At 40.0% G+C, this 26,456-nt stretch overlaps 2 protein-coding genes and 2 non-coding genes across 4 annotated transcripts; 2 read left to right on the forward strand and 2 right to left on the reverse strand.

Annotated features, from left to right (window-relative positions):
• Positions 1-889: 889 nt before the first annotated feature.
• On the forward strand, positions 890-996 carry LOC131593825 (small nucleolar RNA R71). The gene has a single exon (XR_009281203.1). It is a non-coding gene; the product is annotated as a small nucleolar RNA R71 (small nucleolar RNA).
• Positions 997-1,486: 490 nt separating this feature from the next.
• Positions 1,487-2,515, reverse strand: LOC131659228 (uncharacterized). The gene has a single exon (XM_058928442.1). It carries the CDS (start codon positions 2,513-2,515, stop codon positions 1,487-1,489), a length of 1,029 nt encoding a protein of 342 aa, XP_058784425.1.
• Positions 2,516-3,805: 1,290 nt separating this feature from the next.
• Positions 3,806-4,834, reverse strand: LOC131659229 (uncharacterized). The gene has a single exon (XM_058928443.1). It carries the CDS (start codon positions 4,832-4,834, stop codon positions 3,806-3,808), a length of 1,029 nt encoding a protein of 342 aa, XP_058784426.1.
• Positions 4,835-5,526: 692 nt separating this feature from the next.
• Positions 5,527-5,633, forward strand: LOC131593812 (small nucleolar RNA R71). The gene has a single exon (XR_009281191.1). It is a non-coding gene; the product is annotated as a small nucleolar RNA R71 (small nucleolar RNA).
• Positions 5,634-26,456: the final 20,823 nt, after the last annotated feature.

The following is a 26,456-nucleotide window of genomic DNA, read 5'->3' on the forward strand; positions in this document are numbered from 1 at the left end:
TTCAGCATCTTCCTTAGGTTTTACCGATGAGCTTAGGTTAGGATTTTTCGGTCCTTCATAAGTCGTTCCACTTCTTAGGGTGATAGAATTTGGTGTTCCTTTGGGATTAGGTTGGGTTTGTCCAGGGAATTGTCCTCCAGGTACAACTTGTGCAGAGGTGGTTTGAGCAACTTTTGAAATATGGGTTTCAAGCATCTTGGTGTGGGTCATCATCTGGTAAAACTTGGTTGCCAGTTGGGTAACTAACTCGTTTATGTGAATGTGTTGGTTCATAAACTCCTTATTTTGCTGAGTTTGACTTTGGATAAAGGTGTCTATGGTTTCTTTAAGGTTCGGTCTTGGTGGCACAACTTGCATAGGTTGGTTTTGCTTTTGTGTTTGGAATCCTTGGGGTCTCGAAGATCCAAAATTTTGGATGAGATTATTGTTCTTGTAAGAGAAATTCAGGTGATTCCTCCATCCAGGATTGTATGTGTTTGAGAAAGGATTTCCTTGGGTGTAGTTAACTTGGTCTGAGCCAGAATCGGTCAAAAGGGTACAATCAATGGTTTGATGTCCTTGAATTCCACAGAGCTCGCACTCCGATTGGATTGCTGCCACTGTGGTAGGGTTTTGAGACATGTTTTCGACTGTTAAGGCCAGGGCGTCCATCTTAGCATTCATCATGTCCATGCAGCTTATCTCATGCTTTCCTCCATGGCTCTCCTTTTTCTGTACCATTGCTCGATCTATCCCTCATTGGGCGTGGTTTTGGGCCATGTCCTCTATCAGGGCACAATCGTCGGGATAAGGTTTGTTCATCAACGCTCCGCCAGCGGCAGCGTCATTAGACATTTTCGTGTTGTAATGGATTCCATTATAAAAGGTGTGTATGATTAACCATTGCTCTAGGCCATGGTGCGGACAAGCTCTCAAAAGTTCTTTATATCTTTCCCAGGCATCAAAAAGTTACTAGCCTTGGTTTTGAGTGAAACTGGTGATCAGGTTCCTAAGGACAGCGGTCTTACTCGATGGGAAATATCTGGCAAGAAAGGCTCTCCTAAGGTCTTCCCAAGTTATTATTGAGTTGGCTGGAAGGGCGTCTAACTAGTCATGTGCTTTACCTCTAAGGGAGAAAGGAAACAATCTTAAGCGGATGGCTTCAAGTGTGGCTCCATTTGCCTTAAGGGTGTCAGCTAACTGGATAAACACTTTTAGGTGTTGATTCGGGTTCTCTGTAGCGAGACCAGCAAACTGGTTTTGTTGAACTAGTTGAAGTAATGAGGGCTTAAGTTTAAAATTGTTGGTTGTTATAGCGGGGTTTACGATACTAGAACTTGGCTCCTCATTAGATGGTTGAGCAAACTCTTTAAGCGGTCTTTGGTTACGGTCTTCAGCCATAGCTTTCCTTAATTTAAGGATAAACAGACGTGCTCAGGCGTAACGTTCGGGTTCCACTAAAGGGTTTAATAGGTTACCGGTGCTACGATTTCTACGCATCTACCGGCTAGAATAGCCTTAGTATAAACGGGATAACAATAGGGTACAAAATTTGACGAAGTTGGTCCCAGGCAACGGCGCCAAAAGCTTGATGGGTTTGTAACGTATAGCCTATCACTGGTGCCATTAGAAATTTTGATAGAATTAACTCGATCTTTTCATCTCCTACCTCAAAAGTCAGCTTCCCTTTCTTAACATCTATTATAGCTCCAGCGGTCGATAAGAATGGTCTACCTAGAAGGTTTGGGATGTCATCATCTTCTTTGATATCCATAACTACAAAATCAGTCGGAATGTATAACTGACCAATCTTGACAGGCATGTCCTCTAAGGTACCCATGGGGTATTTAACAGATCTATCGGCTAGTTGTAACGACATCTTAGTAGGTTGAAGCACTCCTAGTTTTAACTTCTTACAGACAGCCAAGGGCATCAGACTTACGCTTGCTCCTAGGTATTGAAATGTTTTGTCTATCATATGATTTCTTAGGACGCAAGGGATAGAAAAACTTCCAGGATCTTTATCTTTCTTGGCAAGTTTATTCTCGGATATGGAATGACAGTCTAAAGGTTTGGGATCGTCGAGTCTTCGTTTATTGGACAAAATATCCTTCAAGAACTTAGCATATGATGGTATCTGGGTTATTGCTTCGGTAAAAGGGATTTCTACGTGGAGTTTCTCTATTACCTTAATGAACTTTTGGAATTGGTTTTCTATTTTGGTGTTTTTCAACCGTTGTGGAAATGGAATGGGTGGTTTGTAAGGTTGTGGTGTGTGATTCTCTACCTCTTGTTCTGATTGCTTTTCGGATTTCTCTGGTTCCTCTACCTGGTCTTTTGGTTCAGCATCTTCCTTAGGTTTTTCCGATGAGCTTAGGTTAGGATTTTTCGGTCCTTCATAAGCGGTTCCACTTCTTAGGGTGATAGAATTTGGTGTTCCTTTGGGATTAGGTTGGGTTTGTCCAGGGAATTGTCCTCCAGGTACAACTTGTGCAGAGGTGGTTTGAGCTACTTGTGAAATCTGGGTTTCAAGCATCTTGGTGTGGGTCATCATCTGGTAAAACTTGGTTGCCAGTTGGGTAACTAACTCGTTTGTGTGTATGTGTTGGTTCATAAACTCCTTATTTTGCTGAGTTTGACTTTGGAAAAGGTGTCTATGGTTTCTTTAAGGTTCGGTCTTGGTGTCACAACTTGCATAGGTTGGTTTTGTTTTTGTGTTTGGAATCATTGGGGTCTCGAAGATCCGGAATTTTGGATGGGATTATTTTTCTTGTATGAGAAATTCGGGTGATTCCTCCATCCAGGATTGTATATGTTCGAGAAAGGATTTCCTTGGGTGTAGTTAACTTGGTCTGAGCCAGAATCGTTCAAAAGGTTACAATCAATGGTTTGATGTCCTTGAATTCCACAGAGCTCGCACTCCGATTGGATTGCTGCCACTGTGGTAGGGTTTTGAGACATGTTTTCGACTTTTAAGGCCAGAGCGTACATCTTAGCATTCATCATGTCCATGCAGCTTATCTCATGCTTTCCTCTATGGCTCTCCTTCTTCTGTATCGTTGCACGTTCTATCCCCCATTGGGCGTGGTTTTGGGCCATGTCCTCTATCACGGCACAAGCGTCGGGATAAGGTTTGTTCATCAACGCTCCGCCATCGGCAGCGTCAATAGAGATTTTCGTGTTGTAATGTAGTCAATTATAAAAGGTGTGTATGATTAACCATTGCTCTAGGCCATGGTGCGGACAGGCTCTCAAAAGTTCTTTATATATTTCCCAGGCATCAAAAAGTGATTGGGCTTGGTTTTGAGTGAAACTGGTGATTAGGTTCCTAAGGATAGCGGTCTTGCTCGGTGGGAAATATCTAGCAAGAAAGGCTCTCCTAAGGTCTTCCCAAGTTGTTATTGAGTTGGCTGGAAGGGCGTCTAACCAGTCACGGGCTTTACCTCTAAGGGAGAACGGAAACAATCTTAAGCGGATGGCTTCAGGTGTGGCTCCATTTGCCTTAAGGGTGTCGGCTAAATGGATAAACACTTTTAGGTGTTGATTCGGGTTCTCTGTAGCGAGACCAGCGAATTGGTTTTGTTTAACCAGTTGAAGTAATGAGGGCTTAAGTTCAAAATTCTTGGTTGTTATAGCGGGGTTTACGATACTAGAACTTGGCTCCTCATTAGATGGTTGAGCAAACTCTTTAAGCGGTCTTTGGTTACGGTCTTCAGCCATAGCTTTCCTTAATTTAAGGATAAACAGACATGCTCGGGCGTAACGTTCGGGTTCCACTAAAGGGTTTAATAGGTTACCGATGCTAGGATTTCTACGCATCTACCGGCTAGAATAGCCTTAGTATAAACGGGATAACAATATGGTACGAAATTTGACGAAGTTGGTCCCCGGCAACGGCGCCAAAAACTTGATGGGTCTGTAACGTATAGCCTATAATTGGTGCCATTAGAAATTTTGATAGAATGAACTCGATCTTTTCATCTCCTACGTCAAAAGTCAGCTTCCCTTTCTTAACATCTTTTATAGCCCCAACGGTCGATAAGAATGGTCTACCTAGAAGGATTGGGATGTCATCATCTTCTTTGATATCCATAACTACAAAATCAGTCGGAATGTATAACTGACCAATCTTGACAGGCATGTCCTCTAAGGTACCCATGGGGTATTTAACAGATCTATCGGCTAGTTGTAACGACATCTTAGTAGGTTGAAGCACTCCTAGTTTTAACCTCTTACAAACAGCCAAGGGCATCAGACGTACGCTTGCTCCTAGGTCTAGAAATGCTTTGTCTATCATATGATTTCCTAGGACGCAAGGGATAGAAAAATTTCCAGGATCTTTATCTTTCTTGGCAAGTTTATTCTCGGATATGGAATGACATTCTAAAGGTTTGGGATTGTCGAGTCTTCGTTTGTTGGACAAAATATCCTTTAAGAACTTAGCATATGATGGTATCTGGGTTATTGCTTCGGTAAAAGGGATTTCTACGTGGAGTTTCTCTATTACCTTAACGAACTTTTGGAATTGGTATTCTGTTTTGGTGTTTTTCAACCGTTGTGGAAATGGAATGGGTGGTTTGTATGGTTGTGGTGTGCGATTCTCTACCTCTGGTTCTGATTGCTTTTCGGATTTCTCTGGTTCCTCTACCTGGTCTTTTGGTTCAGCATCTTCCTTAGGTTTTTCCGATGAGCTTAGGTTAGGATTTTTCGGTCCTTCATAAGCGGTTCCACTTCTTAGGGTGATAGAATTTGGTGTTCCTTTGGGATTAGGTTGGGTTTGTCCAGGGAATTGTCCTCCAGGTACAACTTGTGCAGAGGTGGCTTGAGCTACTTGTGAAATCTGGGTTTCAAGCATCTTGGTGTGGGTCATCATCTGGTAAAACTTGGTTGCCAGTTGGGTAACTAACTCATTTGTGTGTATGTGTTGGTTCATAAACTCCTTATTTTGCTGAGTTTGACTTTGGAAAAGGTGTCTATGGTTTCTTTAAGGTTCGGTTTTGGTGGCACAACTTGCATAGGTTGGTTTTGTTTTTGTGTTTGGAATCCTAGGGGTCTCGAAGATCCGGAATTTTGGATGGGATTATTGTTCTTGTAAGAGAAATTCGGGTGATTCCTCCATCCAGGATTGTATGTGTTCGAGAAAGGATTTCCTTGGGTGTAGTTAACTTGGTCATAGCCAGAATCGTTCAAAATGTTACAATCAATGGTTTGATGTTCTTTAATTCCACAGAGCTCGCACTCTGATTGGATTGCTGCCACTGTGGTAGGGTTTTGAGACATGTTTTCGACTTTTAAGGCCAGAGCGTCCATCTTAGCATTCATCATGTCCATGCAACTTATCTCATGCTTTCCTCCATGGCTCTCCTTTTTCTGTACCGTTGCTCGATTATCCCCCATTGGGCGTGGTTTTGGGCCATGTCCTCTATCAGGGCACAAGCTTCGGGATAAGATTTGTTCATCAACGCTCCGCCAGCGGCAGCGTCAATAGACATTTCCGTGTTGTAATGGAGTCCATTATAAAAGGTGTGTATGATTAACCATTGCTCTAGGCCATGGTGCGGACAGGCTCTCAAAAGTTCTTTATATCTTTCCCAGGCATCAAAATGTGATTCGCCTTGGTTATGAGTGAAACTGGTGATCAGGTTTCTAAGAACAACGGTCTTGCTCGGTGGGAAATATCTGGCAAGAAAGGCTCTCCTAAGGTCTTCCCAAGTTGTTATTGAGTTGGCTGGAAGGGCGTCTAACCAGTCATGGGCTTTACCTCTAAGGGAGAAAGGAAACAATCTTAAGCGGATGGCTTCAGGTGTGGCTCCATTTGCCTTAAGGGTGTCGGCTAACTGGATAAACACTTTTAGGTGTTGATTCGGGTTCTCTGTAGCGAGACCAGCGAATTGGTTTTGTTGAACCAGTTGAAGTAATGAGGGCTTAAGTTCAAAATTGTTGGTTGTTATAGCCGGGTTTACGATACTAGAACTTGGCTCCTCATTAGATGGTTGAGCAAACTCTTTAAGCGGTCTTTGGTTACGGTCTTCAGCCATAGCTTTCCTTAATTTAAGGATAAACAGACGTGCTCGGGCGTAACGTTCGGGTTCCACTAAAGGGTTTAATAGGTTACCGGTGCTACGATTTCTACGCATCTACCGGCTAGAATAGCCTTAGTATAAACAGGATAACAATAGGGTACGAAATTTGACGAAGTTGGTCCCCAGCAACGGCGCCAAAAACTTGATGGGTCTGTAACGTATAGCCTAAATATAGTACTACAAGTGCACATCCTATCGAAGTAATATAAAAGATTATTGAACCACAGAGGCCAATCGTCAATCTATCAACTCTATTGTTAAGGTGCTTATCTAAGGTGAACAGGAATATTGTTGTGAGTGCAGTGCAACAATGTAAGTGAGCGGAGTGAATAACAGTTTAAAGCGATATGTTGGAATGTAAATCATAAAACCAGACTATGTTCTAGACATGCATCAGTGAAACGACTCATGGGGCAGTATTCTCTATTCGTAGCAAAGAACCAATTTAACAGGAACTTGTACCTATTGGCTACTAAGAACCGAATTTACTCTTTAATTTAACTTCCTTTATTATCACATATAAAGGGTGCCTTCTGCGTTAAAGCAGTAAATCTATTTTTAAGAAATTGGTAGTTTTGACTTAAGAGAAAAGTGATTTTACTTGGAAAGATTAACTTAAAGAGACTCTTGGCTTTTGACCAAGAGTCAGATTTCAAACCTACAAACGCGTCCGAAAATAGTTTCAAAATCGTTTTCAAAAAAGAGTTAATGATTCCTATTTAACCAACCAAATCGCTTTCGCTTCTTTTGCTTGGTTAAATAATAATCAAGTCTATCTTTGATATGGACGACTTTCGATCTTACCCAATAAATATTTTAAGCATAATTTGACTTAAGTTAAAAGTAAAAGGGTGCGAGTAATAAAAGGGTGCGAGTCTATAACACTTGTAGACTATGGTAAGAGCATTTAGAGTCTATAACACATGTAGACTATGGTAAGAGCATTTAGAGTCTATAAAACTTATAGACTACGGTAAGAGCAAGAAAATAAATAAAGCAAGTAAATTGAACCTTACTCCGATCGGAGATTGAATCTTGATACAAAGTGAAGGCTGGTATGATAATCTTCAACCAAAGTGCTCCAAAACTCGATTACAACTCAATCTACACCATAGTAACTCCCCGATGTGAAGAGGTTACTACTTTATAGATACTGATGGTATATGGCTTAAGTTTGTACTAAGCTTGGATAAAAAAACGAAAATGAAAAACTAAACTATATGTAGTGGATTCTGGATCAGCTTAAAGACAGAAGTACCCCTCAACTCCTTTTGAGCGGGAGTCTTTTTGTGAGGGCCGCGGGCGCGGCAGCTCCACTGCGGACGCGGTGAGGAGTAAAGGACATGATCGTGTGATCGTGGCAGTTGGCTCCATCATGAAGTGGGCCACGTCATCGCGTCCCCTATAGTCGGCGCGGTGTTGAACGCCATAAGTGCATTTCTTCTTGAAAAACCTTATTTTCCTAGCGTTTCGGCTCGTTTCTTCACTAGAGGCTTCGAAAGGTCAAGAATCCTGAAAACAAAGGAAATACAAGCATAATACGAGATAAAGATAATAAAAACTAAGGAAAACATGTGATATTCGAGCCAGAAACATAGTGCGATTCAGTGTGATCAATATGCCTTTTCGAAGACTTGAGGTTCGAAAAGAAAATGGCTTTCAATAGCCATTTCTAAAGACGTTATTTATGATAAAGATTCCTAAAATCGAAGCTAAATCGAGATAGGCTGTCTTCGAGACTTAAATAGTTTTCTGAAATACAAGAGTACTGAAACTTGAAGTATTTCGCTGCATTCTCACGTTGCCACGTATCGAAATAGGATTCAGGCGGGAGGTTTTGAATTTCGAATAATCTGATTAAACCAACGAGGACAGATGGCGCCCCAGGGATTCGAAACACATGCATGTGGTTAACATGGCATTTCATTAGCGTAGGACCGTTAGGGTCGAATTAGTATAAATAAGGGTCTTAGTATAAGGATCCAGGGTGTTCATTTGTACAAATCACTCACAAATTACTCAAGCATCAAGTGTTAAGAGAAAGAGTTTGCTGAGAAATGTACATATGACACCACACTATAAATATGTTTGTATTTCTATTTACAGAATCAAAATGTCTTTTACTTTTATTTGCTTTCTCTCCTAGTCTTTCCTTTTTGATACAAAGTATCTTTACTTCCTTCGTCAAGTCGTTACATTTTTGCAGTTTATATTTTTGAAATTTATATTCTTTTACATCTTCATCAAAGTTCTATTTACGTTTATATCAAGTTTATTTTCAGTTGTGTACTTTGTTAGTTTATTTCGCAAGTTATTTATACGTTCATACCATAACCAAGTTTTCGAAGCGAAACAAAAGACCAAAGAAAATGAACCAAATTATCTTGAAAGACAACTCTTTGACTATGTCCTAGGATCAATCTAGTCGATCCTGCGAGTAATCAAAGTATATTTATAGTTTGGAGGACTAACGGTTGTTTACCGGAAATCACCGTAAACAAATTGGCACGCCCAGTGGGACTGTGTCAAAAAGTTTGTTATTAATTTGTTGTTTGTTTTTGTTTAGAATATATCAAGACCTTGTATGAACCTTAGGAGTGGTAAATTAACCAACAATGCGCAACCGATTCCTAAACGAAGTTACAACAGGGAAATGGTCAATTCAACCAGTGGAAGGGGAAACCAAGATCCCCCACAAGGGTCAGGAACAGTATTAGCAAGTACTACAAATGTTTCGACTTCTATGCCAAAAGCATAGGAGATACCCACTTCGACAGGGTCTGCGGCCGTAAGTAGTTCTCAGGCCATGCCTGAAAATACATCAGTGCCAACAGGGACAATGCCAGTATCTAGTTCGACTACCGGGCCTCCCTTTACAGGCACAACAGAAATACCACATTTTTCGACATATTCTGCAAGTCAATTACATACCTCGAGGCCATCAACAACATTCGAGGGTTGGAGACCTTGGAATCCTTATGGAATGCCACAATCATATATGGCAGGATTACAAGGTGCAGGACCTACCTACACTCAACCTGGTACGGCGACATTTTCGCCTAACGCCGGTTCAGTGGGTCGAAGTGTACAAAACCCAGTACCATCAGGCCAAATGCCTACCTTAACTACAAATAATCAAGCAGCATTTAGGCATGAGATTAATGCAAGCAATCACGATATGGTGGGTGTCCTTGCTCGAGAAATGGGTTCGATTTTTTCTCCCTTAATAACAAACATTGCCAGGACTAACCAGGATATGTAGAAACATACCAAAAGATATCTTCACAAATAGGACGTATGGCAGATTTCTTTGGAGCCCCTCAAACGTCTACTAGACGAAGGAATAACCAGGCTATCGTTCGAGAAGACGAACCAATCTTGACACCTGTTCAAGATTTAGTTCAACCACCTAGGCAAAGACCCGGTGAAAGAAATCAAGTGATAGATTTAGAAAATCATAACCGAAGGACCAATATTGGTCAACAGGAAGTTCTCGAAGAACAGCCTAGGCTAGTCGTAGTTAATAGGGACCAACATCTAGATGAAGTATTACACAGGGTTAGGAGAGACAATATGGTGATAGAAAATAACCTAACCACCCTGATAGAAAGAATTATGGCCAATAATGGCCTTAATACTGGACTTCGACGTCCAAATTACACTTCCCCTATAGCGGAGTATATTCTGCAGACTGAACTACCAAGGGGTACCAAAGTACCCAAATTTACAAATTTTTCAGGGGATACTAGTGAGTCAACTGTGGAACACATAGCCCGATATTTGACAGAGGCTGGTGTCGCGGGCGAAAAATCGTTGTCTTTTTTTTCGGGATGAGACACCTGATGCCTTCTTTGGGCTCGAGTGCTCAAAAAAATGATTTTTCTTTTGTACCGACCAAACTTTTTATTGTTTCCAAAGGAGGAAAAGGAAAAAAGCTGCAATAACCTAAAAAACAGATGCAAAGCCCAAAACTAAAAGCAATGCATAAGTGGGGGAGAGATTCCAGGTAAGAGGGTTGGTTATACGAAGGGAAGGTATTAGCACCCAACGTATCTATAGTACTCTATAGGTTTCTTTGTTTTGTTTTTCATCCTTTGTGGTGGAGGTTCTTGTGAAATAGGTGGGACCTAAGGTGTTTGTTTGATTATGCTCGCAAAGATCATCGCGATCCTCTGCATACATATCCCTTAGAGGGAATCAGAGCATCTGTAGCTCGGGGTCTACGGGTGCTAAGGTTTGAGTGGTTTTTTTTGTTTTGTTTTGCTCGCCAAGGATACGACCTTGTGCCTACGTATTCTCAAAGGGATGTTGAGAAAGTCAGAGCAATCGTAGTTCCCACTTATGCTAGTGGAAGCAAAGGATAAGAGACAAATGTCATCTCAATGTTCGATGTATCTAATCTATATCATCACATACATCTGTTTGATTTTGTTTGAAAATCTTTTCATTATAAACCCTGGGCCATGCCACTTATGGCGCTTAGAATGATAAAGATGTTTTTGTTGTTTAACCAGCCTTGTGGCAAAAACTTTCAATGAAGTCAACCTTGTGACAAAAAGTTTTGATTAATCAGCCAGCCTTGTGGCAAAAGTTTCAATGAAGTCAGCCTTGTGACAAAAACTTTGATTAATCAGCCAGTATGGTGGCAAAACGGTTTGATTGATTAGCCAGCCTTGTGGCAAAAAGTTTGATTGATTGATTGTTTGTGATGATATAGAAGAGATACTCCTATCATAGAGATGATAAATGTCTAATCTCCTAGGGTATTTGATTTGGATATTGGGGATGCTTATAAGAAGCCCGTGGGTCCTTGTACGAAGCCCAAGAGGAGGCTATCCGAGGGTCCTTGCATTGTAAGCCCAAGAGGAGGCTATGGGAGGGACAATCGAGGGTCCTTGCATTGTAAGCCCAAGAGGAGGCTATGGGAGGGTCACTAGTTTGTACAAAGCCCAAGGGGAGGCGTGGTATAGTTGGTTTGAGCTCTTAGAGCGATTTCACCGGGAAACCATACTCTATCTCCTAACCTAAACTAGGGAGATTCTTTGCACGAAGCCCAATAGGAGGCTATGGGGAACCTAGTGTTGTACTAAGTTGAACAAGTATATATAACACAATCACAAATATGAACAAGTACGAACAAATATGAACAAGTACATGAACAAATATGAATAGTTACAAAGTGTGTGTATATAATGGAGTTTATGAAGGAAATATACCTGTAAGCATGATCCATTTGTATACACAGGGGCTCGGGACTCATACTCGGGGAGAGGCCCACTTGAGTTTATTCAACAACTATGCAAACAAAATACTTACAAGAGGCTTGGGACTTATACCTATGTGGAGGCCCATGTTTTATTTACATAAAACATGGTTGATTGTTTATTTACAGACACGTCGTTTGAAAAACTGTTTGAAAGTTTGTTTTGAAAGAGTTTTCTGTACAAAGAAAAACTGTAAAAGAAAGAGGAAAGGGACTTATACTCTCTAATATTCGAGAGGCCCCACATCGTTTTGAAAATCAATTGATCAATTAAAAAGATTTAATCAATAGTTTTCTTTGAAAATCAAAAAGAAATAGTTTATCGTTTTTGAGAAGAATCGCGATCGCTTGTTTTAAAATGATTTGAATTTTGAAAGGAGTCAAATTAATCAAGATAAACAAAAAGATTATCTTCAATTAACACTCAGATGATTAGGGTTTGCTCCAAAAATATTTACAAGTGATTAAGTTTGAAAATCAAATGAAAAATAATATTTTAAAAGTATTAAAAATACTTAAAAACAAGTCATTTTAATCCTATTTAAAAATGTATCAAATAAATATTTTTTGATGATTTTTTTTTGATATTCTTAAAATATATATGTTAAACAAGAAGTGTGTAAAAAATGAATGAAAAATGAATTAATTTGATGTGTTAAATAATTAAATGAAGTTGTAAAAGAAAATGAAAGAAAAATAGTTGTTAAAAAAAATGTTTTGTCTCCACAAGGGTTTGAACCCACGCCCTCTCTCTTACCAACCAAAACATGGACCAAATGAGCTGCGCGTGCAGCTTGTTTAGGATACGCGTTCAATATATTATATTTTAAAACAGTTATTTGAATTCTTTGAACGAAAAAACGCGCCAAGAACACAACCCTAACTGAATTTTGAACTTCTTCAAATCTGTGTTGTTTTGATCGATCAAAGGGTCTATCTCACTCGGTTTTTCAGAAGGAACAAGATGGTGACCTTTAATTTCATTTATTTTCACTCTAAGATCATTAATTTTCTGATGAACACGAAGAACCCTAATTCTATGATTCATTCTGAAATCATGTTTGTGCAAGATAATTGGCAATTGATTGAGGGTTAATGATCCATGCATGTGCAGAAACAAGATGGTATGGCAGTTTTTCATTTATGATGCATGTATAATAGAGTTTGAAGTTCAAGAGAGCTTACCTTAAAAATGGCAAAACTGGAAGTCGAATTCTGCAAATGAGGGATTCCAGATGTTGTTTCTTGATCTGAACACCTTCAGTGGACCTTATGGAACATGTTTGGATGCCTGGAACAATTTGAAAACCTCTTGATCAATCCATGGTACTCGATCTGCAGTATGGTTCAAGTGAGAATCAAGCTTAGTGATTTTGGTGTTTCAGATCATGTATGATGGTTGGAACAGTTCATATGAAGTATATGGATGATGTTTAGAAGGTTAGTTTGGACAGAATTTGCTTGGTATAGATTTTGGCATGATAAGGCTAGTGTTATGCATATTTGGAGGTGAGATGATGATTCTGAGTTTTGGGATGATTTGAGGTGTGTGAATGGTTCAAACACATCATATATGATGTTTATGAGATGTTAGAATCATTACTTTGGCCAGAACTTCAAGGGTTTGGAGGTTGAGTTTTCTACCTCTCTTTGAAACTTAAAACTTGCAATTCAAGAAAGAAAGAGAAAACCTATCTTTTGTGAGGTTTTGGTGTGATTTTGAATGAGGTAAGGACCTCTATTTATAGGCCAAAGTGTCTGAACTCAGAGCTTTGCAACTTGCTTCAAGAATTGGTGATTTGGCTTAAGAGATAAAAATGAATCTTTTACATTTAATGCAAAATGGTTAAAGTGACCAAACCATGGTTAAAACTCAAGCTTCTTATCCTCTTCCATTCTGATCTCAAATCAGAAAAATATCTCCAATCATTGCCTCTATGTATCATTACTTGGATCATTTGGCAAATTGGTTCATAACTTAGTGAAAATGGCATGAAATTTCAAGTGAAAAGTTCACTAATGTCAAAATTCAAAACCATGGCTACACTCCATATTTTTTCATGCTCTTGGACATTTTGGAAAGCTCATGTTTCATACTTCAAAACCCTAGTTGAAAGTTTCTTCAAGACCCTTAAGGAAATTGGTGAAAAAGATTCATGAACTTTGAAGAAAATGAGATTTTAAGTGAAGTTTTCAAAAAGTACCAACTTTGAAGCTCCATATCTCTTAAATGGTTGATCTTATGGAAAAAAATTATATGTGTCAAAGTTGTTTATTGGATCAAAATCTACAACTTTCATGTTGGAAGTTTTTTTCAGTTTGTAGGTGAAATTTTGAGAAATTCCCTTCCAAAGTTTGGAAAAAACCATGAAAAACACTTAGAAATTTTTCTAAGTATGAAAAGTCAAACTTTTGACTTTTTGATTCTTGATTGATTTTCTTGATTTTTCTTGATCAAATGACTTCATATATCATATATTGATGATTCAAAACTTCAAAAGTCATGGTTGACCAAAATTCCCCAAAAGTCAATGGTGATCTTGTACAGTTGACTTTTTCAGACGAATCGCGTTTCTGGAGATTTCAAATGAAACAGGCTATCCTCACCAAATGAATGGTATGAATGGATCACATTGAAGCATTAGAGGATATTGAGCCATGGTTTGAGTTGTGGCACCATGTCCTGATTAAAAAGTCAGTGGTTCAGTGAATTAGGTCAAAAACCCTAATTGTCGACCTGATGAAATTGATGACTGTGGATCTTGAATTGAGATGTAATTTCCATTGTATATTGTCATAGGGATTATTTGAGGATGATTGAAATCTTTGATTGGCTTCCTGGGGATTTTTAGGGTTTCCCAAATGTGATCCCTGATTTCAGTCCCTGATAGTTCAAAACCCTGATCTGAGGATTTGTCTGATCAATCTTTGTGTAAGAGATGTTATGAGCCAATGGATTAGGTCAAAATGATGCACTTGGGGTCTTGATATCATGTCCCAAGTCATTAGGTCAAATCCTGAGCAAAAGTCAGGAGTATGCTATCTTCAGTCAAAACCCTAATCTGGTTGGTTCAGAGCCTTTGAGCTTGTTGAAATGAATCTCTGAGGACCAAATGTTGATTGTTGATGAAGATGATTCATTTGAAATGAAGGGAGAACAAAACCCTAATTGATTGTTACTTGTACTGATGAGTGATTTCCTGATCAAATCCTGCTGAGTCACAAGTAGCAAACACAAGCTATGCAATTTGTTAGAGATGCAAATGATGCATATGCTATGATATGAGGTGGTATCTTAGGTCAAAAATTGGGGTATGACAGATGCCCCTATTTAAGTTTCTTCAACCTGAGATATGAAGATTGAAAATCTTCGTTTTGATAGGGTGGAAGAGACTTAAATATCAGAAGACGCAAATTTTGGACCTAAGATACCAAAATTGCGAATGATGCAAGGATATCTTTACCGAGGGGATATCAAGAACTGACTCCACTGGGGAAAGAGATTGGGAAGGATGTCTTAATCCGTTTTAGGAAGAGAATCCATTTTTTCCTTTTCGGGAAAGCAAGTGTATGCTTTACCGGGGAATGATAGCTTTGTAAGAAAAGCTTACCTATCGACATTATCGACTATCAGCATGGGGATAGACTTGTTTAATAATGCGAAGGTGAAAGGTATGAAACTATATTACCGACTATCAGCATGGTGATAGACTTGACAAGGTAAAAAGAGTTTCAAAGGTTTGGTTAATATTACCGACTATCAGCCTTGTGATAGACATGTTTAATAATATAACCAGAACAAAAAGGTTACCGACTACCAGCCTCATGATAGTGGTTCTGAAGACAAGATCAATTATCAGCCGAGTGATAAAATGATTCTGGAGACTTTGCTAGGGAAATTACTGGTTATTCAGCCTTGTGAACAGTAATAAGGCCCTGATTGTCAAATGGTCTTCATGATTGATTTCCTTGAGAGGAAAAGTTTTTTTGAAAGAGACATAAGCTGCTCAGATGATGAGGCTATTGCTTATTGTCTATTTTTTCACGACTCTATTTGAGGAATCGGAATTTGAATCTCTGGTAAAGACAGGGTTCTAACCAAGAATGAATTGGAAAGAAACGGTCGAACAAGACTTTGTACCCATGAGGAATGAACTCAACGGGATTTTCTCTTTCGTTTTGAGAGGAGAAACTAAAGAAACCTTCTTCCACGAGGAATGATCTCAGTGGGGAACTGGAGAAAGAAGATGTTCTTTCTGCTTATGGGTGACAACCTACTTGGAGGGATGACGCGCCCATACTTATTTTTTCCTTTTCTTTTTCTTTTTTCTTCTCTTTTTTTTTTAATTTTTTTTTTTTTAGGATAGATATATCCTAAACAAGTGATTTTAGGCAGACATTTGAAAATGCAATGATGCATAAATGATGCAAATATGTATGAATGATGAATGTCATGAATGTAGCATGCATGCTAACAATACTGGCAGACAAAGAAGTATACTGGAGAGGGACCGACGTCGCAATACAACCAGATACTTGGCAAATGTTCTTCAACATGGTGTAGATAACACAGGTGATGAATGGTGTTGCGTGCTTTAATCTTCTCTGGTGATGATAAGCATCTTTTCTTATTGAGATGGAAGAACCTCTTCACTGAAGATGGAAAATCTTCGTCACTGGGGATAAAAGACCTTCTTCACCGGGGATAGAAGAGCTTTTCCTATCATGATCTTTGATTCATCCTATGGAGATAGCTGTTGATGTTCCTTCTATTGTTCACAACTCAAAGGAAAGTTTCGCTTTTATTTTGAAAAAGGAAAGTAAATTCATTTAAAACTTTTTTCTCTTTTTTTTTTTTCAAAAGTGAATAACACAATTAAAGCGTCATTTTGCAAGCTAAAAGAAATTAGAATTGCAAACAAATGGGCACAAGGCTCAAATTTATTTAATAGGATGGAAATATGCTAAAGGCGTGATTCCATGGAATATTTACAAAAGTTGGAAATGGTAATTATGCGGAAAAGGCTACATTGAAAGCAATAACCACTATTCCCTAACAACTTTGAGTTCCAACTGTGCTTGTTGCTTCAGATTGGCGATGATTTGATTGAAGATCCTTTGATGAAAAAGACTCTTCAGGTGACGAAGTATTGACTGATGCAGTTACTTTGTCATAAATCCTTAATTTTTGCCTAGATTGCCCTTTCAGTTTTTCAATCTACCAGGATGAATTTTTTCTGTTTATTGTCTCTAATTTTTGCCTGGACCGCCCTTTCGGGTTTTCAGTCCACCGAGACGCTCATTTTTGCCTAAGTCGCCCTTTGCGGGTTTTCGACTTACCGAGCTGTTCTTTTGTTCTTTTTTAGACAAAGTATTTCTTGACTGCATCAGCATTCACAGGATGTGGGAGTTCATCACCATCCATGGTTGTAAGAATCATGGCGCCGCCAGAAAATGTTCTTTTGACAACATACGGGCCTTCGTAATTAGGAGACCATTTGCCCCTAGAATCTGGTTGAAAAGACAAGATCTTTTTAAGCACGAGGTCGCCTTCTTGAAATTCACGAGGTTGAACCTTTTTGTTGAAAGCTTGTTTCATCCTTGCTTGGTATAACTGTCCATGGCATAGAGCAGTCATACGTTTTTCTTCGATTAAGTTCAACTGATCGTATCTGCTTTGACACCATTCAGCCTCTGATAACTTAGTTTCCATGAGGACTCTCATTGATGGGATTTCAACTTCCACGGGGAGTACAGCTTCCATGCCGTATACTAGAGAAAAGGGAGTTGCCCCTGTTGAAGTACGCACTAAAGTACGGTACCCATGTAAAGCAAATGGCAGCATTTCATGCCAGTCTTTGTAAGTGACGACCATTTTCTGGACAATCTTCTTAATGTTCTTGTTGGCAGCTTCAACGGCGCCGTTCATTTTTGGTCTGTAAGGAGAAGAGTTATGATGCTCAACCTTGAATTCCTCACATAATTCTTTCATCTTTTTGTTGTTCAAGTTTGAACCATTGTCAGTAATGATCTTGCTGGGAATACCATATCGGCAAATGATGTTATTCTTGACAAACCTTACAACCACTTGTCTTGTAACGTTGGCATAAGATGCTGCTTTGACCAATTTGGTGAAGTAATCAATTGCTACCAAGATGAAACGATGACCGTTTGAAGCTTTTGGTTCGATCATTCCGATCATGTCGATACCCCACATGGAGAAAGGCCATGGAGATGAGAGAACGTTGAGTAGAGTCGGTGGTACATGGATCTTATCTGCGTAGATCTGGCACTTGTGACATCTCTTCACGTGTTTACAACAGTCTGATTCCATTGTCAACCAATAGTATCCTGCTCTTAAGATCTTTTTGGACATTGCATGCCCATTTGAATGAGTTCCAAAGGACCCTTCATGCACTTCATGCATTAACATGTCTGCTTCGTGTCTGTCCACGCATCTGAGCAAAACCATGTCAAAATTTCTTTTGTATAACACATCTCCGTTCAGGAAGAAACTGCCAGAAAGCCTCCTTAGAGTTTTCTTATCTTCGTTTGATGCCCCAAGCGGGTACTCTTGAGTTTGAAGGAAGCGTTTGATGTCGTGGAACCACGGTTTATCATCGATGACTGCTTTAGTTGCAAACACATAGGCGGGTCTTTCAAGGCGCGTAATTCTGACTGTAGGCATATCGTTCCAATGATTGACTTTGAACATGGAAGATAGAGTAGCCAAGGCGTCTGCCATTCGATTCTGATCTCGAGGTATATGATGCAATTCAACTTTGTTGAAGAAAGTCAACAGACGTCTTGCATAATCTCTGTAAGGAATCAAGCCAGGGTGGTAAGTTTCCCACTTGTCTTTGATTTGGTTGATCACGAGAGCTGAATCTCCATATATGTCGAGGATCTTGATCCTTAAGTCAATGGCTTCTTCGAGACCCATAATACAAGCTTCATATTCTGCGATGTTGTTGGTACAATCAAATAGCAGTCTGGCGGACAACGGGATATGAGTACCCTTGGGAGTGATGATGATTGCCCCAATTCCATTACCAAAAGCGTTTACTGCTCCATCGAAAATTAGGCCCCATCTTGATCCAGGATCAGGACCTTCTTCAGGTAACGGTTCGTCACAATCTTTCATCTTCAAGTACATGACATCTTCGTCAGGAAAGTCAAACTTGAGAGATTGATATTCATTAATTGGTTGATGCGCCAAATGATCGGCGAGAATGCTTCCTTTGACCGCTTTTTGAGCAAGGTATTCAATGTCATATTCGGATAACAGCATTTGCCATCGGGCAATCCTTCCTGTTAATGCAGGCTTTTCAAAGACGTACTTGATTGGATCCATTTTAGAGATTAACCAAGTAGTATTGTTGATCATGTACTGGCGAAGACGTTTGGAAGCCCAAACCAAAGCACAACATGTTTTTTCCGAGCATGGAGTAACGAGACTCACAATCTGTGAATTTCTTACTCAAGTAATAGATGGCATGCTCCTTCTTACCGGTTTCATCTTGTTGTCCAAGCATACAGCCCATGGATTCTTCCAACACAGTAAGGTACATGATTAGTGGTCTTCCTTCAACCGGAGGAATCAATATTGGTGGTTCTAACAGGTATTCCTTGATACTGTCGAACGCTTTCTGGCAATCTTCAGTCCATACAACCCCTTGATCTTTGCGGAGAAGCTTGAAAATTGGCCCACATGTAGCAGTCATTTGAGAGATAAATCTGGAGATGTAGTTCAATCGTCCGAGAAATCCTCTTACTTGCTTTTCAGTTTTTGGTGCAGGCATCTCTTGAATAGCTCTGACTTTGTCGGGATCTACTTCAATTCCTCTTTGGCTGACAATGAAACCCAAGAGTTTTCCAGATCTAACCCCAAAAGTACATTTGTTAGGATTCAAGCGAAGCTGATATTTCCTTAGTCGTTGAAACAACTTCAAAAGGTATTCAATGTGTTCTTCTTCTGTGCTGGACTTGGCTATCATGTCGTCCACATAAACTTCAATTTCTTTATGCATCATGTCATGAAAGAGAGTAGTCATCGCCCTTTGGTAAGTTGCGCCTGCATTCTTTAATCCAAACGGCATCACTTTGTAGCAAAAGGTACCCCATGGGGTGATGAAAGATGTCTTCTCCATATCTTCAGGAGCCATCTTGATTTGATTATAACCGGAAAACCCGTCCATGAAGGAAAAGACATTGAACTTAGCGGTGTTATCAACCAGCATGTCGATATGTGGTAATGGAAAGTCATCTTTTGGACTGGCTTTGTTCAAGTCACGGTAGTCAACACACATTCTGACTTTACCATCTTTCTTCGGAACTGGCACTATGTTGGCCAACCATTGAGGATATTCTGAGGTGACAAGAAAACCTGCGTCGAGTTGCTTTTGAACTTCCACTTTGATCTTGTTAGCCATATCAGGGTGAGTCCTTCGCAATTTCTGCTTAACTGGCGGACATTCTGGCTTCAATGGCAAGTAATGCTGAACAATATTGGTATCCAACCCAGGCATGTCTTGGTAGGACCAGGCAAACACGTCAACATATTCTTTGAGAAGGTCTGTCAACTTACTCTTGATATCAGTATCAAGCAGCGATCCAATGGTCACTTCTTTTTTGTCTTCTTCAGAACCCAAGTTGATTTTTTCTAAAGGCTCTTTGTGAGGCAGAATGGCTCTTTCCTCGTGCTTAAGTAATCGAGAGATCTCGTCCGGGATCTCCTCTTCTTCCTTTTCTTCGGCTTCGAACACAGGAAACTCAAAGTTGGGAGAGGGCATAGGGTTATTGCATTCAATGGGTTTATCAATAGTAAATCTGCACATGTGATTTATATTTATTTTCAGAAAATTTATGAATGCAAGAGTGTATGCAGATTTTTTTGAAAAAGTTTTTTTTTTTTTATTTTGGTTTTTTAGGATTACCATTTCCAGAAAAAAAGCAAAAATAAAACATATAATGTAGGGAATTCAAAATGACACTTTATTTATGATTCATTTTTGAAACAAAGCCCTAAACACAAACTCGTTTGTCTTGGGCAGGACAAAGAGGGAAACTTTTAAAACAGAGCCCTATACACAAAGTTATTTGGGCAGAACATTTAAAAGCAAAGCCCTATAAAACATCTCTCTGCTTTGGGCAAGGCAGGAGGTCAAAATAACAGCGAGGTGATTACTTTGAGCGGCGAACAACATTCGGAACGTCAACAGCTTTCCAGTAGCAACGAACTCCTCTGTGTATTATGTATTCAGGAAAATTCTCCTCAGAATTATCTTCAGTATTGACATTGACCGCTGGTCGAGCAGGATTTGAAGGTCCTGGTTTGTCAACCTTGTTCTTTGTAGAGTTGAAACGGTCTTCTCCTACTTCTTGAAGAGCATAAGATGAGTCACAATCTTCAGAATTTTCAGGATGTATTTCCCAGTCTCCAGGATGAAGAGACTCATTGTCAGCGACACTTTCTGAGTCAGTTGCGGGACCATCTTCCCCTTCATCTTCAAAAATGGCATTTATGTGATAATAACCATCTTCAGGATTATAAACCTTGGCAGATGCATTGAATCCGAAATCTTCAGTAATTTCAGGCTGCTGAGAAAATTGACAGGGCTGATAAGCCTCTTCTGGTTGACTGTTATATTCAAAGGGATCTCCCCATCCAGTTGGTTGGATATCTTCAATCGCAATCTTTGAACTTTCAGGTGCAGTGTATTTCACCATATAATCAAATTTTCCACTTGGTTGTCCCAAGGTGTCCCAGATTTCTGCAGGAACAGGCTCAGTTTCTTTGCCATTGGATTTCTCTGAAGGAGGATATGGTTCTTCCTGAGATATATATCCCGAGTCATTGAGATAACATTTCCATTCTTCTTCAGGATCAGGTAGACCTTCTTCAATGCATTCTTCGATAAGGACATTAACCTCTTGAGGAATTGGGTTAAGGAATCCTCCACTAATGAATGTTTCTTGGATCGGTTGAAGGGTTTCATCCTTCTTGGTGCAGTTTAAGAACGTTGGTGAACATCCGAGTCCTGCTCTAGTTTCATTCTTGGTCGGGATCACAACTTGTCCCCAGCCAGTGGTAGTTCCATCTTTCACTACTTTTACCGCCTCTTTGTAAGAAGAGATCGACGCTTTCTTCTTGGAAGATTCGTCTTCTAAAGAGAGACCTTGGAACTGCGTTCCTTCCACATCATCAGCACTGATAAAAGAGAAATTGGATAAATGGCTCACCATTAAGGCTTGTTCTCCACTTATTGTTACCAATTTTCCATTTGTTACAAACTTTAACTTTTGATGGAGCGTAGAAGTTACTGCCCCTGCTTCATGGATCCATGGTCGTCCTAACAGACAGCTATAAGCAGCTTGAATGTCCATGACCTGGAAGGTGATTTGAAATGTATGTGGACCAATTGTCATGGGAAGGTTGACTTCGCCAATAACAGATTTTCGCGATCCATCAAATGCTTTAACTACTACACCACTGAATTTCATAGGCATTCCTTGGTAAGATAAACGAGCAAGTGTCGTCTTTGGCATCACATTCAAGGAAGATCCGGTGTCTACCAATACATTAGACAAAGAATCTGACTGACAGTTCATAGAAATGTGCAGAGCAAGATTGTGATTTTTGCCCTCCTCGGGGAGTTCTTCATCACAGAAGCTTAAATTGTTGCAAGCAGTTATGTTGGCTATTATCCCATCAAAATGGTCAACAGTCACATCATGATCTACAAAAGCTTGATCTAAGACCTTCATCAGGGCTTCCCTGTGGGCTTCTGAGTTTAAAAGCAATGAAAGTATTGAGATCTTTGAAGGAGTCTGCATAAGCTGATCCACAATCTTGTATTCACTCCTTTTGATAAGCTTCAAAATTTCATCAAAATCTGGATTGACATTGGTTCCACTGGATTGGCCAACATCAGTGTTTGTATTACTGACAGGAGTTTCCTCAGGATTCCCCACCGGTGTATTGACAGGATTTTGTCCGGTTGCAGGAGCAACAGGTTGCTTTGAAGGTAGTGGAGTATACACACGTCCACTTCTTGTTACTCGACTCACATCAGCGATGTTTACGACAGATGAGAGAGTTGGTAAAGGAACTTCTTGTCCATTCTTTATCATTGTTGCATTGTAGTTGTATGGAACTGCCTTGTCAGAGTCATAAGGAACAGGTCCAGGTAGACAAATGATCAAAGGAGCAACAGGAACCCTTGGCTTGTTGTAAGTAACTTCTATGCGCTCAGGCATGTTAAAATGAGGAATGATGACGTTAACTTTAGGCATTTCCGAGTTGATATCTGAGACTAAAAGCTCATGCGGATAACATCCTATCATGTTAACTTCATTCTCATCCCTATTTCGGTAGATCTGAATAGTACCATTATCCAACAGAACTTGGAGATCTCTTCTCACAATCGAACATCCGTGAGGATCTACACAACATATGCTACAGGAACCATATTGATGTTGGCGAAAATTCTGTCCTCGACAGAGAGTGGCGTGCATTTGTACCAAATCGGCTCTTGAGTAATTGATATTATAGACTCGGTATGGACCAGGACATCCATACACCATGTTTACAACATGCCCTCCATGATTGGGCAGCGGATTTGCTTGCACATTAGGATTCAAATTTCTGAAAGAGAGAAGATTAGATCTAACCAACCTCTGAACTTCATATTTCAAAGCTATGCAATGCTCAAGATCATGGCCAGGTGCTCCTTGATGATAAGGGCATGAGACCTCTACTTTGTACCACCATGGGAGTTTCTCAGGTACTGGTGGTGGTGCTCTAGTTTGAACGAGACCTTTTTCAACCAACGCAGGGTACAATTATGTGTAGGTCATTGGAATCGGATCGAACTGTGGAGCTCTTTGCACACGATTCTGATTATTGTTGAACTGCTGAGCCTGTTGTCGAGGCTGTTGTTGTTGAAACTGCGTGGTAAATCCCGGATTTGGTGCTGTATTAACGACTGGCGCAATAGCAGCAATCTGTTGTCGACGATTGACGTTTCCTCTTGGCTTCCCTTGGGACACCATGTCAACACTTTGTTCTTTCTTCTTTGGGAAACCACTTCCGAACTTTTTGGTTCCACTCGAAGATCCACCTTCTTTAGTCAGACGTCCGGTTCGGACTCCTTCTTCTAGACGCATCCCCATGTTTACCATTTCGGTGAAATCACTTGGAGCACTAGCAATCATGCGTTCATAATAAAACGGACTGAGAGTATTCAAGAAGATCTTTGTCATCTCTTTCTCTTTTAACGGTGGATTAATCTGAGCAGCAGTTTCTCTCCATCGTTGGGCATATTCTTTGAAAGCTTCATGATCTTTCTGAGCCATGGATCGGAGCTGATCTCTGTCTGGAGCCATATCCGAGTTATATTTGTATTGTTGGACAAAGGCCTCACCTAGGTTGTTGAAAGTTCGAATGTTGGTGCTATCCAAACCTGTGTACCACTTCAGTGCGGCACCAGTCAAACTGTCTTGAAAGTAATGGATGAGCAACTGATGATTATCTGCATAAGTAGACATTTTTATGGCATACATCACAAGATGGCTTTGTGGACAAGAACTTCCTTTGTACTTCTCAAAGTCAGGGACCTGGAATTTAGCAGGTATTTGTACACTGGGAACCAAACATAGCTCCTGGGCATTCTTTCCAAACAAATCTTTGCCACGAATAGCTTTGACTTCCAGTTGAATCTTGTTGAACTGTTCTTGGAGATCTTCCACAAGATTACGCTGATTTGTGCTATCACCTTGATCATGATAAATCTCATTGCCATCATAAGGAACTGTGTGAACCGTAGGGGTCGGAACTGTCATAGTGGGTTGAGAAAGTGCCATATTGATTTGGGAAAAAGTTACCCCTGAATGTGGAATAAATGCTGAACCTTGTGTAGCAGGCGCTTCAGTTGTAGCTGTTTGAACCCCAGAGAAATTATGGCGGAAACCTGTACCAAAGCTGAAAGGCGGGCCCCAACCTTCTGGCATGGAGAAAGATGGAATGCTGAATGCAATTGTAGAAATTGGAGTAGTGACTTCAGATGTTACCGTTGCTTGACTGTTGGGTGGCGGCGGCTGATTCTGTGCGGCCATTAAGGAGTCAACCAGAGTAGTGAGACTTTCCAACTTTTCCTGAAGGGTGGTCACCGTACCACGGAGCTCAATATTCTCTTGTTCAGAGTGTTCCATTACTCTTCTTCTGCTTGAACGAGTATTGTATCTGTGATCTGATTGCGAGCGCGGTCGAGAAACTTTGAGACGCGACAGCTTGACGATCTATTGGAGAAAGATCCAAAAGATAAGACTCTATACAACAGACTCGATATGCAGAATGTATGTATGCAAAAAGAAATTTATGATTTTTCCAATTATTTTAAAGATTATTTTCTTGCAAATATTTGAACACAAACAATTCTTTTATTGAAATAATGGGAAAATGTTACAACATTGGAGCGTAGCTCCTTACAAAAGCAAACGATAAATGAAAATCTAAACAAATCCTAAACATCCTCATCGGACGAAGAACCAAATGCGTTGTGCAGCTTGAGCTTCATGATTTCTTTCCCATAGTAAGCTTTCAACTCGGCCTTTTCGGTCCTCAGTTTGTCAACAACATTCTTCCAATTGTCAGGTATCGGAGCGTTGCTTGTCGAGGCTTCAAGATTTCTCTTGCTTTCTTTGATGTATCTCCTGATTGCGGCATCTTTCCGACGAATCTTCTCATCTTTGCTCATGAGCCATCCATCTTGATAATAGAGTTTCTTCGTGATCTTTCACTCTTTTCTTCAACTTTTTATTTTCCTCATCAGTTTTACGAAACTTTTCTTCCCAAGAGTCCTTTTCTAACCTCATCTTGGCTAAAATCTCCTGGTACTCTTCCACAGTGTTAATGGGAACATTGGGTAGTTGAGATACCACAGGGAACATAGGTTTTTCATAATCATAAGGCATTTGAAACTCCTTTGCTCTTTTCTTCACCCAGCTGGTGTAGGCGTTCGTAGCAATGCAGTTCCTTATCTCACCTTTTCCTTTTCTTCGGACGTCGTACCAAGCTCTTACCATTCTTGTTTTCAACCCTTGAGGATCCTCCCCTTCTTGGTAGAAGTAACTTTCCACTGTGAGACCAACAGGTTTAACTGAATTTGCATACCCGAGTTGTCGTCGGGCTAGGACCGGATTGTAGTTAATTCCTCCTTGTGTACCAATGAGGGGTACGTTGGCGAACTCTCCACAACTATCAATGGTTTCTGTACCGCAGCGAGCCAAGGTATACCAATGAATATCATTATTAGTAAGGGACATAAGTCTTCGAGGCCAATGCAAACCTTCTCGGTTTTCCGTGAAAATAGGAGACTTAGGTAAGTGTGAAACAATCCATTTGTACAAAAGAGGTGCACAACATACAATGATTCCACCACCTTGGCGATTTTTGTGATGAATAGAGAAATACACATCACCAAGCAAAGTCGGAACAGGATTTCCAATCAGAAAAATCTTTATGGCGTTGATATCAACAAAGTCGTTGATGTTGGGAAATAGAACCAACCCATAAATGAGCAAGGCTAATACAGCTTCAAAAGCTATCATGCTACCAGTTTCAATGAAATCAAAGGCTTTCTTTATTAGAAACTGCGAAGTCAAACCCGAAAGGTTTCCTTTGGTAGTCCAATTACTTTCTATTTCAGATTTCTTCAAGTGGATACCCGCTGCAATGGCTGGTGACTTAGGAATGGCTTCCAAACCATTGAAAGGTATTTTGTCAGACACAGGAATACCCAAAAGATTGGCATATTCTTCCAAGGTCGGTACCAACTGATAGTCTGGAAAGGTGAAACACCGGTAGACGGGATCATAGAACTGAACCAGAGTTTTGAGAAGTCCTTCATCAACATGAGTGTTCAAGATAGGCAAAAGCTTTCCATGGCTTTTCCTAAAATCGGAAGGATCTTGTACAAAAGATGCTAATTCTTTCAGTCTTTCCACATTAGGCGCTTTGAAACCGTACTTCTTGGTATGCCTCTTTACCCACTCCATAACTTAATCCTATAATGTTTGCAAGGAAAATTTCTCTAAAATTTTTTTTGAAAAAAATCACGTTTTTATGGAAA

The sequence above is a fragment of the Vicia villosa genome, linkage group LG3 (genome assembly GCF_029867415.1).
Source record: "Vicia villosa cultivar HV-30 ecotype Madison, WI linkage group LG3, Vvil1.0, whole genome shotgun sequence".
NCBI classification, from domain to species: Eukaryota; Viridiplantae; Streptophyta; class Magnoliopsida; order Fabales; family Fabaceae; genus Vicia; species Vicia villosa.